This window comes from Bombus bifarius, unplaced genomic scaffold, assembly GCF_011952205.1.
Source record: "Bombus bifarius isolate JDL3187 unplaced genomic scaffold, Bbif_JDL3187 scf7180000008297, whole genome shotgun sequence".
Lineage (NCBI taxonomy): Eukaryota > Metazoa > Arthropoda > Insecta > Hymenoptera > Apidae > Bombus > Bombus bifarius.
In genome coordinates, this window is record NW_022884576.1 from 607912 (window position 1) to 624868 (window position 16957).

Genomic DNA, 16957 nt, shown 5'->3' on the forward strand with positions numbered 1-16957 from the left:
CAACGTTAGGGATGAAGATAGGAGAGCCTCCTACCAACGTGGCTCATGGGCGACATTGTTAATGGGAAAAGCCTGTTTTTTCGTTAGACAAATATCCGCTTTCTCCGTAATTTGTAAGAACCAGGCCGAGGACCTGATGACCAACCGTCGCAGTCTCCTAGCGGTCAGGAAGCTGCACAGGACGGTGGCCATCAAGGTAGTGAGGGGCTTCCGCACCATTTCGGCGGCAGCAGCTGCGGTGCTGGCCGGGTTTCCCCCGTTCGAATTGCAGACCCTGAGGTGTCACGAGATTTATCTCCACACTCGGGGCCAGTCGGGCGGGATGGGCCCGGTGGGCGCCGATGTCAGGGTTCGGCCTCGGCGGGCTTTGCTTGACAGATGGCGCCCCAACCTCGACACGAGAGTGGGTGCGCCGGGGATAAGGGTCCTCGGGGCCGTCCTTCCAAACTGGGACGTTTGGTTGGACGGCGGCGGGCCTCCCCTGACCTATAGGGTGACGCAGGTGCTCACCGGACACGGCTGCTTCGGTGAGTATCTGTACCGAATCGAGAAGGAGGCGACCGCGCGCTGCCACCACTGCGATGCGAGCGTGGATTCAGCGCAGCACACGCTGGAACACTGCCCGGCGTGTAAATTCCTTTACAAGAAATTGGATAACGAATGTCTTGTCGGAGCCGATAATTCTTTTTCGAACTGGACGATGTTAAATGAGAAGTTTGAAATGTGGAGATTGACAGAAGTAACAGAGTTTGGGGACAATAAAGAGCCGCTAGCGACAGTGGCGGAAGACATGGAAGCTCGCGCTAGGAGCAAATGAATTGGCGGAAACCTCTTCGTCCATAGCAGATGTGCAAAAGATGTAAAGCTTCAAATGTACAGAGCACTCGCCTGGTTTTCGTCATTCGTCGGAGGACAATTGAGGGTTCTATAAATTAAATCCTCTCTCTTACTGCGTTGTAGATTAGCAGGCCCCAACGGTTTTGCGGTTGCGGCGTCTAGGATATTCCAGCATTTTTTGTTGAATTGTCAACGCGGACGAACGAATAAGATTTCCCTATACGTATTCTAAACGTAAACCTGAGTAAACCGTGGCACTTTGGAAAAATCGGAGCGTATTTATATAAACTACAGATTATATTTCCTTGAAGTTCGCTTACAAATGTACCAATAATTGGATTTGATTGTATAGGATTTATAGGAGGAATTTAAGAAGTGCTTGGGACGCAGGCAATGTTCTCGTTGGAAAGGATTTTGAACTTATTACTATTGCGATCGGGACTACTGGAAGCTAGACTCGTGGCTTGAAATGGAAAAGTGAGGGTGTCGGGGGGAGGGGGAGGTGGAAAAGGCAATGCAAGAAGACGTTTGTATGTTTTTGAAGCATAAACATCATGACCTAATAGTCTTTGACGCGTAGAATTTAAAAATACAAGTCTTACCTTTAGGAATACCCTGGTTCAAAAGCTATGCGTGTACAAAGTTGAGCGTTTTTAGCGTATTTTACAGATTAGTATGACGCCATGTCGACGGCTATTCATCATCTGATTGATCCGCACAGATGACCGCACAGACTACCGTAACCGGTTGCTTTACGGCGTCCTGAGAATAAAGATTAACTCAAACCTAATGCAATATCCACGATTCAAAATTCGGCCGCAAAGTGGCCGCCACCCACGTGTTTCTGTCTACAACCAGTGACTCTATTCACTGGACGAATCATGGACAGAAGCCAATATGCAGTTAAAGTAATCTGTGAAATACACGATTGTACTGTCAAATTTCTGCACGTATAATTTTTGAACCGCTGAATTTCTAAAATTAAGGCTTGTTTATTTTTTAATAAACCGGCCTCACAAACTATTAAAGTTTTGGATTCTGTACGCCAAAAACTAGTAAGTGACACACAAAAAGGTGATAATTGGATAAACTTAAATAAATTGTTAAATTAAACATCGCAAAATTTATTGACGCAAAAATTATTGATATCTTTTTTGTAATCTTGTTGTTTTCGAGGTATTTTGACCTAAAATCAAGTCTCAAGATGTGGAATACTCTGGTTCAAAAGTTATACGTATATCAAGTCAAGCATTTTTAGCGTATTTGACAGGTTACTTTGAAGTCATACGGGCTTCTAGCCATATTCTGATTGGTCGATACTGGTGAGCATCGAAACGTGTTCCATTTCCACTTCCCTTATTGAAAAACACATTGCCTGCGAATTGCTTCCATTAATGTTTGTATGACATCGATTTGATGCACTTTGTAATATCGCCACCACAGAAGTTCGCATAGACGGCATAGCAAAGTCATCGTTGTCAATGCGGCCTTCTCTTCGCATCCAGTTCTTTCTCTGCCATCTATTTAGCTTCCTTCTGTATGTATTAATTGAAGTATATAAGAACTACCCAAAGCAAAAAATATATAAGTCCAACTCAACGCTTACTTGATCGCCTTATCCAAAGGCAAGCAGATTTGATCAAGAAATGGGTTAATCGTATTATATTTACATATTGTCTACATTTGACGCCGTTAATGGGACATCGAAATTATTCGGTCCCTGCGGTTCTGAGTCATAAATTTATGTCAGCAATAATCGTCAGCTTTCGAAGTTTGCGCCACTGTTTACTGCTACGTAAAGGACTATTCTCTCGCAACCAAACAAATGACAGCTGCTTCTTTTGAGGCGGTTAAGCTATATAAATTCTATTTTGTTATAGCCATTATTTTTAAAGAAAACGTAATAAAATAAAAGTTAAAACACGAAGAAACAAAAAACAGAGCAAAACAAAATAAAAAACGCGAAAAAAGAAAAACAAGATAGAAGAAACGCAACGAAACGAAAAAGAATTTGAAGAAAGAACCTGGCTCTAAAAACGCAACTAAACTCTTCGAATGCACTGGAATAACTATTACCTGCAGGCAACTTGAAGCATTGTTGAGACGAAAAATTAAACATATACAAAACATATGCGGTTAGGAGCATTTGATTCACAGCTTCAAAATGGTCGCCAACTACGTGCTTCTATTTATAGCCAGCGACTCTGTTCATTGCACGAATCATGGTTAGAAATCAATATGGCGTCAAAGCAATAATTTTTTTTGTTCCCTAAAGCAAGGTTTAGCTACATCATGGAGAGTTGTCGCCTTCATCGATTCAGAGCATAAAAGAGAATTTAAGAAACTATTCCAAACTTTTCGAATCTCCAGATTTAGGACATTTTCTGGTTCACTGGAGGGATTTATCGTCCAGTGGAATATAAAATCATAAGATAATGGACAAAGAACGACGAAGGGTGGTTGTCTAATTAGGTAGCAACAAAGTGTTGTCTTCTGCGTAACGGCGAACGGACAATATAGATCGAATTGTGTGTTTAAATGCAACTGACTATTCAGACGTGGAACACGTTCTGACATGCCAAACGCTGTCTGTTGCGTGTCGCATGCGGAAAACGAAACAAGCTGGCATTGCGACACAATATTTAGTATCAGTGTGTATCGTGCAACGTGTCAAATGTACGTAAAACACTCATAAAGCCAAGATCCCACTTCGATGGAGAAAATGCGATGTGCAACATACGGCGTGTAAAACGCCCGTATAATCTTAGCGTAAGAGTAATCAGGCGTCTTGAATTGACGACAGTGTAGCGCAGTTTGAATTGTATAATTATGAAATATATATATGTCGGATTAACATTAGAATTTAAGGCGCGTAACGATTCTTCGTTTGAATTAGCCATCGTTTTACAAAACAGAGATTATATTTACGCGTATATACAAGATTTTACAAAATATTATGAATGTTCAGTTTAATGAATAATAAGATTAACAAACAATAAGTTTAACTAATGATTAGATTAACGAATAATAAGTTTAACGAATAATAAGTTTAACGAATAATGAGATTAACGAATAATAGGTTTTACGAATAATAAGTTTAACGAATAATGAATTTAATAAACGCTATTAACAATGTTCTTGGGTTCAAACGAATCCACGGTCAACGAGATAATTCTTTACTATGCGTAGAATAATTTTAGACACAAAAATACGATTGCTGAGACGCTCGGTAAACTGCTCGATGTATCACTTTCCAAGGCGATCACACGAATGAATGATCTGATGAAAATCTTTCTCGCTGTACGACTGCATTTGTTTGTTATATGCTCGCTGAAAGCATTGAGAAGGTTCCAATCGCCGTTGCTAGGCGGTTTCTGCCAAAAGTTTGTTGTATACTCTTTGGAAGCATCGAGAAAGTTCCAAACGCCGTTGCTAGGCAGTTTCAGTCTGGAGTTTGATTCTTAATACAACGTGTGTCCCATTATATCGACATCTCCAAAGTACAATCCTATGTGGCCAGGTCCGTTCTTGAGGCCGTATGCCGCCACAACCACATTTCTAGGGAGAACCATACAACCGCTCCACACCTTCGTCAGGCAAAACGTTTATCCCGTGACCGTGGCTACGTTCGGCGACCAGTTGTCACCTCGAACCCAATTTTGCTATCACAAATCTCGAACAATTACAATCAGATCGAATGACAATAATTGCTTAATTACAGCTATGATAAAATCTAAGCTAAAGCATTAGAGGATTTTTCCCAAAATTGCAAAGGGAAGGCTCCGGTTTTTCCTTTCATCTTCGACATATATATATGTAGAATATTGTGGAACTTATATTTTGTACAATATTTTTGGTAATTGTTTACCTCAATGGATGCCACGCCTATGATCTTGATCTTCACATATGTTAAAGAAATGATTCTGAGTAACTTTTTTTTTAATAATTAATCGGCTGCCTCGTACAGTTTCCAAGATATTTACAAAAAACTATTACTACTACTTCATTGAATCTTGGTTACACGTCCGTAGCAGTGTATGTGTCAGTATATCAAATGTGATATATTGACATCATGCATGCTATACTGACAACATGGGTAATAACCAGCTTCTTCACAACGGCTGGATTGATCAGTATGTATCTTCATTTTTGATGTAGATTTTAATAGCGGCTGCCAATGCATATGATATTTGTGCGTTCAAAAGATCTTTTTGCATTGCTTGTTCTTCGTTCCGAACAACCTATTCCACTTACTGTTTACAGCTGAGAGAACCTCAGCATCAGTTGTTTGAAAAAATTCGCCCGTTATAAAGATAGTTTGCAGGCCACCGTGATGTAGTATAGGCAAGATTCAATATAATAGTAACAACAGCTTTTTGCAAATATGTCGGAAATTGTAGAAAACCATCGATTAAGTTATTAAGAAAAGTTATTCGGAATCATGTCCTTAACAACGTGTATGAAAATCAAGATCATCGGCATGGTGTTTCTTAAGGTAAATAATTAATATATATAATATATATAATATATATAATATATTTAATTATATATTTAATAAAGAATAATTTATTCTTGTACTCGAGGTATGTAAATTAATTTCATGACAGAAAATAATTAGGCAATGAATCAAGCAATGGATTAATTTAATCGAATCTGCCTTACATAATCATTTCTTTGGTTTCTATTCTAAAACCGTCTTTCATTTGCTCAAAGTATTTCTGTTTCTTAAAGGTATCATAAACTATTTCATTGGCTACTATTTGCAATTTATACTTTGCACTGGCTCCTTTGCTCATCTCTCCTCCGTCTCTTTCTCCTTTTTTCTCCTCTGTACCTTTTTTGGCCATTTCATTAGTATTTCTTCCACTCTCAGGCTTGTTCTACGAATTTCTTCGTACATCTTCCAGTGTTTAAATGTCCCATTTGCTGGTTTCACAAAATAAACACCTGTTTTCTTCTTCAACTCAATCAAAATCTACATGAGTTCTTCAAGCTGCCGCGCTTTACTCTTGCCAATATCTTTTGTTTCCTCTTCTTTTTCTACGTTAGATATTTTCGTAAACTTCCTGTCGTTATTCTTCTGTATTTCCTACTGTATCTAGGTAAATCGTTATATTCTGTTCCATTGTTTCTGTCTTTTTACACCTTTTTCCTCTTCCTTAGGATCTCTCCTACGTCCATTCCTTTCTTCTATAATTGTTCTACTTCTTCTTCGCTGTACCCGCATTCTTCGAAGTGTCCTAACCTTTCTTTGAGTCTTTTACTACCTCTTTTCTTCCTCTTTTTTTCAGGAAGGATGTTTCTTTTTTTTAGGAAGACTTTTTGCTACATTCTCCTGTATTTTTCTGTCTTTTCGTCCAAACCTTCCTTTTCAATCCCTTCAAGTTCTGTTTCTTCCGTTCTATACGCCAGAACCCCTACTACGAGACTGTTAAATATCTTCATTCTTCTCTTGTGATCATCCCTAAAAAGCCTCTCTTCAATTTTCCTCAAAATTGCTTCATGATTATGTTAGCCTTCCTTGCGAAATTTCTAACACGTTCATTGACTTTAAGTACATATCCTAAGTATTTAAACTGCTTAATCTCTCTTTCCAAAGACTACGATATCCGATTTATCCGCTTTCAAGACCAGCTCTTTTTTTTATCCAACTTACTTTACAAAGTACTTAACAAGTTTTCTTATTCCTTACTGTATTATATGAATATTATAACGTAGCATGGCAGATGAAGAAGGTAACGAGACAAAGGAGGATGCAATGAAATAATGCATAGGGTAACGTGTTTCTTTTATTTATAATTCTTTCAAAATAGTCCCCTAAATACTTGATACATTGCTTAGAACGTTCGTATAAGATTTCGAAAGACTTTGAGAAAATGTTCCGTCTTATGAAAATGTATGTGTGTGTGTGTGTATTTTACATTTTTTGGAGCATTAAATTATTTATTGAATGAAACGCCGCGCTGTTTTTTCCATTTCACAAATTTACGATCGTGGTTTCGGGAAAAGAAGAAGGAAGTCGGTAGAAGAAGATAGAAGGTAGATCGAAGATCACAAGATAGTGATCGGAGTAATGATCAAACCCCTTTTGGCCCCTATAATTTTAGGGTTTTCGTCGTTGAGAAATACGTTGAGAAAATATGTATACCCGCGGAGGACAAGTTATATACATTATATGTGACTGGTAATGCCATCTAGATGAAATTTTCGTGCATATTATTTCTTTATTGACAAAATAGTTGACCAAAAAGTACGTTCGTATTGAACACTTTTATTCGAATTCGATCTCATTGTATTTCGACGGTTGTATCATAAATTAATATAGAAATATAGATAGGTAGATGCGTACTCGTATTATCGACAATTTAAAAAGATGCTACAGCTTCGCAAGAGCGGTTATTCTTTTTTCGTGTCAGTACTTAGAATTATGCAACACGCACATGACACAGTTATACGAATATTGCCTACATATACACGTGTCCTATTCAGCTTCGATTGTTTAATCGACTGTCGCGATTCTATGTACGTAGTCGGGTTCGATTCAATTTGATGCGATTCGATTCGATTATATATTCGTGGCCATTCTTACTGATCGTCGATTAAATCAACTTACGAACTCCATCCATAATAGTAAATGGAAGACCAATCGATTTAATCACAGTCCGATCGATTTTTCGTTGGGATTAATACAATTCTTTATGCTTTCGCGATTTCTGATTAAACAATAACAATTAGCCGCGTAAACGAAGATAATTCGATAACGTGTATACTATTTGACTGAATAAGATAACCAATGACCGACTATGTACACTATATAGTGTATACATGCAAGTATATATATGACAATCATGCGCATAAAATTCGTTTCGAATATTCGCATCTTTGATCGTCGATAACGGGTCAATGATAATGACGGTATCGTAATTGTCCTACCGATTTCTCGTACACATTTCCTACCTATCTATCTACAAGGCGCGTGAATAAAATTTTTAAAATCTTACATTTTAAACGAGTAACAATCTCGGACACAATCTCTCTTAATTCGTTCAATGAACGAACGAAATAACGAACGAACAATCTTGATTCGAACGTAACGCGATCAAGCGATGAAAAACATCCGCAAAGGATCAAGATTGTCTATTCATTGAACATTTTCCATTTGACTCGTAATTAATCGTATCATCGCCGTTTCTGTATCGCTTCTACTCTCCGACCTCTTTCTTTACCTATCCTTCCTTTTTCTTCTCTTCCCCTACTTTCTTTGCCTCCCAGCCCTGTCCATACCTAATCGTTCTTTCATTGCTAATCGACCTGCTCTCTCTTCAAATCATATCGACTATCATCGATTATACGGAGGATTGTTTTGTTCGCGCGGAACACAGTTGAGGCATTTCATATATTTTAACGATCATTCGTATCATGGCTCGTCATTTGATTCACGACAAAACGCTCGACGTTTTGGCAGTTTGATATCTTCCTATCGACTCAAGTTTTTCCAACTTTTTGAATTGTCCCAAAAAGTCGCGTAACCGCGTTTTAGTTTGCCTAGATGCCGTGTCTTCGAGATCACGGCGAATCAAATATATGTACATACTTGCACGCTTCTGTACACATTTGTTCGTATTATCGAGTTATTATATATATATATATATATATTATATAACAATATATTACGCTTCGATAAAAACTTTCGTGGAAAATATAGATCGTAACCTGGATGAAAAATCGCTAAATAATTAGCGTAATCGGCAAAAGCGTAGCCAGCACTGCGATCGGTGTTCGATCATTATCATTTTAATTACCGATAGCTAATCGCGCAGCTACCTAACCGACCCCATCAACGAGTTTGCTGTCTTATTCCCTGTTATCCGAATGTATAATATAAGTACTTATATTCGAATATACTTATATACCTACTTATTATATATTCGAATGCACACCAGGGATCAAAGAGTCACTAAATAGCAACGTAGTCGTAACAGTTAATTATGATTTACATATATACAATCGGCAACGGTTGATAATTTCTGTAATATCACCGTCCCTATATTTGTCCCGAAGTTTGATCGCTTATTCGAATTTCATTGGAATTTCATTGAACTGTCTCTAATCTTCTCTCCTCTCTCTCCTTGTCATGTCATGTTTCGCTTCCGCTGTTTATTTAATGATATTCTCACAGTTATTTTCTGCCCATATACACGAAATGGTATATGCGGAATGGTAAGGTAAATACACATGGATCGTTCGTCTTCAGGAATATTCAACATTGGTCGGTGCGTGACCGATATTATTTGCAAATGATCTTACTAGTTCTACGAGGCTTTGCGCCTGTCGCGCCGTTAGGACGGTTTTTATTCGGAAAACTAAATGCAAGAAAAGAATATTGCTCTAACATCCTTGCAGGAGATAGCAGATAGTCGAACGAATCCAACGAAATAAGCGTATAGCGGAAATATTCTTGTACCGTGATTTTTCTGCGCGTATCTATAAACCCATTGAAACCTTTTTCCTCGCGTCACACGCATTCTCTTTTTTCGTTCTATATCACATAATTTCACTTATCGCGCTTGCCCGATTTCGTCCTTTCATACCCCTATCTATCTAAGTATATACATACTTATGTAACTATTTACCTTAACTATCTACGACTACTTATTTATAGACTACCCGTCTATGTCATTTACCTATCCTACATAGCTACTTGGCTATGGTTTGGGGTAGTTAACTAGCAGAATGGCTAGTTAGCTGACCGGAGCTAGCTGTCCACCTGTGATTACGAATGGTATACGCACGTTCGAGAATTAAATCAATCGTATAATCAACCACACGAAAATTATCTCGCACGAACGTAGATATTATAGCATGAAAACGTACGTGCGTAGCTGTATATGTATATGCGTGTGAATTCCGACCAGTTTCACATTGTATTTTCTTATATTGGTTTGCCTTGTATACACCTTTGGATAAAGGAATAAAGCCGTGGAAGGATGAGAAACGATTCAATATTGACAGTTTGCGATCTCAATAGAGATGACTATTCGCTTACTGTCAATCCCAACGGCTACAATGCTTTATTAAATATTCTCAGATAAATTGTAGGAAAAATATGGCAAACGAAGAAAAGAAATTCTTTGAAGCTGAAAAAAGTAACCACAAGCATCCATCTTGTCATCTTACACAGCTGTAATAAGGACATTATGATATTCTATCTAATTTACGAATGAACACCTGGCATAGTGAATCATGGGTAGAGATTCAAGTCGTACATTTATAGAAAACTTGTATTCGACCGCTTTTTTTCGAAACGAAAGAAGTGTACGCAAAAAAGTTTTCCAGTTATCTTCAACCTCTCTTTTCCGCATTTAAATGTCTCTATTCCAAGAAGATTGCAAAGAGGGTAATCGTACAGCTGCATCAAAGATGTGTGAAAACCGTGTCTGTAATTTATTCGTGAACATTTATCGTGAAATATCGAACGTAACCGCGATCGTAATCGCAATCGCAATCGTAATGGTAATTGTAACCGTGACTGTGACCGTAACCGTAACCGTAACCGTAACCGTAACCGTAACCGTAACCGTAACTGTAATCGTAACCGTAACCGTAACCGTAACCGTAATAGTATTGTCGTCGATTCATTTTCACGTGAATATATTCGTGCCGGACACCTAGAACGTGCAGCAGATGCCCTATTCGAATGTTTCTTTCTCGTTTAATCTTGTGTGATCTCGCTTGGCATCATTTCATTCATTTTAGTTCATCTTAGAATTCGGTTTTAATCGATCCAATTTTACCCGGCCAAGATCAGGCTGTGCATAAATTTACGTACACGTACTAATGTGACTTCATTGTATTTCGCAGAATGGTAGCTTGCCGGTTAACTCTTTCGTCTGCTCTTGATCTTGGCTATTAGCACCTTCGCTTTTTGGGCTGCCTCCATCTTCTAAGGAGCCCCCACCATTTCCGTGGGGGCAAATTGATTGTCATCTGAGCGCCAATGTCGAAATCATCGGAGGTCGCGACGGTTTGTTATCAAGAATTCTTTCAATTTCGTTCATTATATTGGCGTTCAATTTTGGAATTAGCTGAAATCACGCATCGTTTATAATAATCACCCGCTCGTTTCGTTCGCGACTATCGAAATCGAGATACGAAATACGAATGTTTAATTTCACCAATAAGAAATAATTACCTGTAAACTTTGAAGACTCTCGTACAGTTGATCTATGTTTGATGCACCGAGTAGAAGGCACTGAACACTTTCATTCTTTAAAGACCACGCGATGGCCAACTGTCCGAAAGAGCAACCGAGTCGTTCGGCGAGTGCACACACATCTCGCAGTTTATCCGAATATTTTCGCGTTTCGTCATCGGCTGACTTTTCCTTCCAGCCATATTCCTGCTGAAACAAAGACAGAAAAGAACACGATAACGTAACGTACGTTCACACATAACGTTCGTTTATTCCCTTAACTTTTACGTATGCTTATGTGCGTGGAAATACGGCATAGCCTATCACGATATGCGAATTCGACTACGTACTTCTTTATACAAAGATTGCGTTTCGTCTTCGGTCCAACTGAATGACGAATATTTATTCTGAAATGAAAAGGTAAACATTGCAAGCATTATTATTTTGCTAGCGCTACAGATATTTTGAGGCCGACTATAATTCTATATATTCTAATTCTATATATTCTATGAAATATAACGAAAATTTTCTTTCCGCATAATATTACCTTATACGAAGATCTCGATAAAAAAGATACACCACAGTCGTCTGGTTTCGAAGAAACCATGCCGATCGTAACCGTGGACCACGCCATCAGACCAACACCTACGATTTACAAACGACTTTTTTGAATGTTGTTAAGGAATATGCATACAGTATACTATGTCGAGTAAATTGGACGTTTCGCGATTAAATACCGATTTTATTGTATAACTCTGGCATATAAAGTTCTGGTTTTTCTCTATAAAATAGATGATATTCGGCTTGTTCCACGATTGGTGTGACACAATTAAATTGACGGCAATTCGTGTAAGCTTCCATAATTTCGACAGGGGTCCAACGAGACGTTCCCCAATACATTACCCATCCTTTACTTATCACGTAGTTCATTGCACGTACTATTTCTGAAAGAAGAAAATAAGAAGCGAATAAGAACGTGATCGTAAGTGTCGATCGTTTCAATTATTTTTAATAGCGTATTTTAATTGTACCAGAGAAGCAAGAAACGAACCTTCCATAGGACACATAGGATCTACTTTGTGAATCATTACAATATCGATGTACGATAATTGTAACCTGACTAAAGATGCTTGCACCGATTCGATTATGTGTTTTCGTGACAATCCACGTCCCTCTGCCCTGCGATGATCAAATTTCATAACGTCATACATCCGATTTACATATCTACGTCGTACTGTTTGCCAATTTTTCTATTTCTAATTTATCAATTTTGATCACCATTTTTTGAAATGTAGCAATTCTCCCGAATCAGTATTTATCATTTTTATTATGCATTTAGAAGTTAGATCAATTCGATCGATACTCACTTCGTGTTCCAATATATTTTAGTGGTAACGACATAACTTGAACGATTCCAAGCACGTCGTAATAAAATTCGTCCAAATTGAATTTCTGCTCTATGACCGCTATGAGCTTCGCTCAGATCGAACACATTTATTCCACTGTCATAGGCGAGGGCAACTACAGCTTCAGCTGTTTCCTCATTACTGCAACCTCCTATTCCGAAAGTTGTCCATGTACCTACGTGTATAAAGCAATTTTGTTAACTCACTTGTCTCGATTAGGTGCATATTAATTTAATTTTTTCACCGTTTTCAATAGACAAATACGATGCTGCAACATTTCCACCTTTACATCTATCGTTATTTTTATTTAAGAACCTCAATATATGGTCCGACAATCGATCCCTAAACCTTTATTACGCATCACGTATACCTATTTATCTTTTTCCCTCCTACCACCACCAACATCATTATCATCATCATCGTTCCGAATCATTGGCTCTCACACGCGGCAATTTTTCCTTTTCTCTTCATTCTTTTTCATTCCCTTTTTTCTCTGTTCATTCGCCTGAGATTTTGATAGCTCATAACCTCAGAAACACTTACGCAGTCTGAATATAATAATTTATAGAAATATCTTCGATCAAATCTCTCCAGAAACATTTATAATTTTGGGAAATATTTCCAATTACAACGACGACGACTCCAACTACGACGACCACAATGACGATCACGATGACAATGAACACGACAAGCACAATTGTCACAACAAAAACAGCAATAAATATAAGAAGTTATCTGGATATGGATATTATTGTTATATTACGCGTCTTCCTATATTACTTTGCTCGCTAATTATTTACATTGCATCTTACTAGAAAAACGTACGTGAAAAGCGTGCATGCCCACGTTGGTGGATATAAAGATTGCATCGACAAGATTTACTAGGCGAAGCAAAAGAAACAAGAATAATAACTACAAATGTGTGGAACAGACAAAAGGAACGGCGAGTGGCACTGTCTATGGATTGAGAAAAGATATAGTTTTCATCGTTTACTGTACAATACCTATAGTCTAAAAAAATATAGCCAACATAATACTACTGACAAGCTATCTGAAAAAGGAGTATAGTAAAGCATACATTGAGATGGAATAAAACGGGTGGGTAATCGCGATTCTGTTCGTTTCTACGAAAGTTGGGAAAACATTCAGCGTACCTAATCCAACATTGGAAACACGTAGACCGCTTTTGCCCAAGTTGCGGTAGCGAATACCTGGCGAAGGATGCTGTAAGCGCTGCGCTTGTGCGGCAATGCAGTTAGTCAGTAGCTGTTCCTTCGTTCCAGTGGTATTACTGCAATGTACACCAGAGTCCACAGCATTGCCACCGCCGCCACCGCCGCCACCGCCGCCACCGCCGCCGTTGAACTCTTCCATGCAATCCAAACTCGCTATAGGTGCACGGCAGCTGCGCGTATAAAGTATAGGTACAGAGTAAGTATTAATAGGACACGATCGATCGAATGTTCGATACAACCACATAAACATTTACAACTAGGAATTCGTAACATGCCAGTCTATGTGAAACATTACTCGCTTGTTATTTACTTAAAATTCAAAATTAGCGGACTGCGGAAAATTGGAAAAACATTCCAGATAGTGTATATATCACGTTTCACTGTGTTGTTAAGCAGCTATATTATTGCAACGAGTCGATTACATATTAGCTATGTAACTGATTTTGCCACTTCGATTATGTAAGAAATTTTTCGTCGCACATGTTGCGATGTATCTTTCTCTTGGTAACATGTTTCTGGTACCGAAGAGCAAAAGAAATACTTTGAAAACATTCGATCATTATCGCGTGTGTCCTTATATGAATGTGTGTAGAAACACGGAAAATATGATATAGAAACAAGTATACAACAACAAATATGATAGAAGCAAGGTAATGTTTGTCGAGATGTTTTGTTATAGCAGTCGTTGTTAGTTTGTTATACTATTCGTTTATCTTAATCTTGTTGAATTTGGTAATATGAAATTTGCATGTGCAGGTACGCATACAGATTCGACGCGGCGTGGTGAAAATAGCAGGAGAATACGAAGAAGAATCGAACGTGACGCGGATGGAAACAGGAGAAAAGAACGAGGAGGAATGGTACATCATCGATCAAGAATTCACTCACCGATAAATAGTTGGCAGTGGATAGTAGTCATCATCCTCCATACTACTATTCGTATTTGCATTGTTATTTGTATCATTTCCCGCCGTGGATGTATTGCCGAGATTACACAACATTAAACGAGACATTGTTGTATATCTTCGATATATATGTATATATGTATGTATGATAGAAGCGGAAGATGTTTCAAGAGAACGGAAATTGCGAAGAGATGCAAAGAGAAGGCGGTAAGATTAAATCTAGATCGGACAAATACGAGTGTGCTTGTTCATTTGAGCCCCGAGAAAAATGTGAGTAACTTCATAATAATTTCATTCGCATTTCAAATTCGATATTAATTTTCTTTCGACGATTTTCATTCACATTATTTTCTGTTCCTAATCCTAGTTCTAGTGCGACGATTGCAAATTTCGCTTCGGAAATAAAGAATAATATTCTTATTGTGAATGTGACAGATTCGATTGAAATTCTAACAGAATGAAATCGAGATAAGTCGCGAATATCTCGAGTATCACTGTATCACTGATCCATGATTTGGTTCATCAAACGATCCCAATCGATTTGACGAATCGTTCTATATTTTCAAGTCACAGCATTTGATATATGTATTTATTGCGCATATACGTTATATAGGCACTAGTTTTTCTTTACTTAAGTTATTTAGGCACCACAGTAAAGAACATAAGGAAGTACTGTTCGCAACTAGTCACGTGATATCGAAATATTCTGCAAAATCCTTTTTTGGTTTTACCTGGTTCGATCAGAATATTGTTCAAACACTATGACACGGAATATTTATTTTAAAAACTACACGTAATTACGTAAAAACGAACGGTGGTCGATATGAGTATCGATATGTGGTACGATTGCTGGCGTGGCGCGGTGAGAGAGGTAGGGCGCGATGATTATTAAACTCCAGACCGGACACTAACAACGCCGGACACTAAAAATCCACTTTTTGCGGATTATCCACTGGTCCAACTGGTAACTTTGTAATATATCAAGCTGATACAAGGTTAATACGACGAAATCTCATTCAGCGATTCCAAACTCATTCTCTATCATAATGTAATTCTGTACTATATTGCTTCGGACTCTGCTTTCTTTTCCAATTCAGACTTGAACTTCCGTGACGTTTGTTGTCAAATTCGAGTCTTGATCTTGATTTTACTCTCGATCCAATTTTTGATCTCAATTCTCTCTCTTTCTCCCTCTCATTTAAAAGTTGTGCGCCAATTCCAGATTAATCTTCGTTGTCAGTCGCGTGTAGGTAAAAACATTCGGCGCTAACTATCCTTATGATCCTCGTTCCGATTTCTCTTTCAAATAGGACTTGCCTTCCGCGATGTTTCTGTCGAAATACCCGTCTCTGGATAATCGATTTTGCGTTGCGATTTACGGTGAGACTGACGAAACATTTGTTAAGAAGAGCAATAAAGAGGAGAACGTTGGAAAACTGAAAACACCGAAACGTAGAACAAAAAATTTATGAAAATGTTAGGATCCTATTGTAGAAACGGCGAGTGTTATGCCTTCTACGTGGTAAGCAACACTGCATAACTTCGATGCACTGTGCTCCCTCCTTTACAGCAGAACCTACGAGCGTGCGTGCTGTCCCGTCTCTCTTCCACTACGGGTATCTTGGTGGTTTAATGCGCGTGTGCGCGCGTGCCCGCGCTCGCGCACCGTGTTTCCTACCACGCCGCGTACACCTAATCCCTACCGTTCTTCCTCGTCTCTTCTCACAGGGGGTTGCGGTTGTTTTCAGAGCGCATGACGTTACCGTCGTCGCATTCAACGCATTCAGCGCATTCGCCGCATTTGCCGCATCGAGCCTCTCCTGAAATTGTATTTCTCGCCCGTCCACCCTTTGTCTCATGCTCCGAACTAGGATCATCTAATCGCTTGCTCTATTCTTCTTCTTTAAGTCATCTTCTTTTCCTAGTTTCATCCTTCCGTCTTTCTTTTTTCTCTTCTTGAGTTCATTCGCAAATCAATCGATTTATCCTTTCCTTCTTCTTCCCTTTCTCACTCTCTCTATCTCTCTTTCTTTCTCTCTTTCGAATAAGTTGAATTCGTTATCACTAAATCCTTGTCAGACGCACTGACTATGATCTCGTTTTACGTTTTCGTTTTTATCGATACAACACGAAACGTATATGGGTACATAGATATGTACACATGTACAAATATCGTATGCGAATATAAATAGGTAAATCGAAACTGTGCATGAAATGCTCAAATGATCGGTAGCATTAATTGTTCGGTCAATTATTAAGGGTACAAGAATTCACCGGTATAAAATGTAGCGATAACTGTCTCTGCGACAACGCCGCATTGCAGATCCGGCGTGGTGACGTGCAGCTGACCCCTTCCTGAACCGTTTATGGTCGCCCACGTTG

At 38.6% G+C, this 16957-nt stretch overlaps 1 protein-coding gene across 3 annotated transcripts; it reads right to left on the bottom strand.

Annotated features, from left to right (window-relative positions):
• Positions 1–6608: 6608 nt before the first annotated feature.
• On the bottom strand, positions 6609–16416 carry LOC117212441 (voltage-gated potassium channel subunit beta-2). Of its 3 annotated transcripts, none has more exons than XM_033457290.1 (9): positions 14559–16416; positions 13647–13840; positions 12397–12610; positions 12081–12208; positions 11767–11973; positions 11577–11674; positions 11380–11436; positions 11030–11239; positions 6609–10922 (listed from the first exon to the last, which is right to left on the bottom strand). In XM_033457290.1, the coding sequence occupies exons 1-9, from the start codon at positions 14681–14683 to the stop codon at positions 10821–10823; spliced, it is 1335 nt and encodes a 444-aa protein (XP_033313181.1). In that variant the 5' UTR covers positions 14684–16416; the 3' UTR covers positions 6609–10820. The 3 variants fall into 3 exon arrangements, with proteins under 3 accessions (XP_033313181.1, XP_033313179.1, XP_033313180.1); XM_033457288.1 differs by having other exon boundaries at positions 13590–13840; positions 14559–16409; XM_033457289.1 differs by having other exon boundaries at positions 11030–11236; positions 13590–13840; positions 14559–16405.
• Positions 16417–16957: the final 541 nt, after the last annotated feature.

What these genes read in the sequence shown, in the direction of transcription:
- LOC117212441 (XM_033457288.1), bottom strand. Translation starts at nt 14,683, where the DNA reads ATGTCTCGTTTAATGTTGTGTAATCTCGGCAATACATCCACGGCGGGA. An exon ending in TGTTTCCAATGTTGGATTAG is followed by an intron (nt 12,611 to 13,589) that starts GTACGCTGAATG and finishes TTATACACGTAG; the next exon opens with GTACATGGACAACTTTCGGA. An exon ending in TCCTATGTGTCCTATGGAAG is followed by an intron (nt 11,974 to 12,080) that starts GTTCGTTTCTTG and finishes TTCTTCTTTCAG; the next exon opens with AAATAGTACGTGCAATGAAC.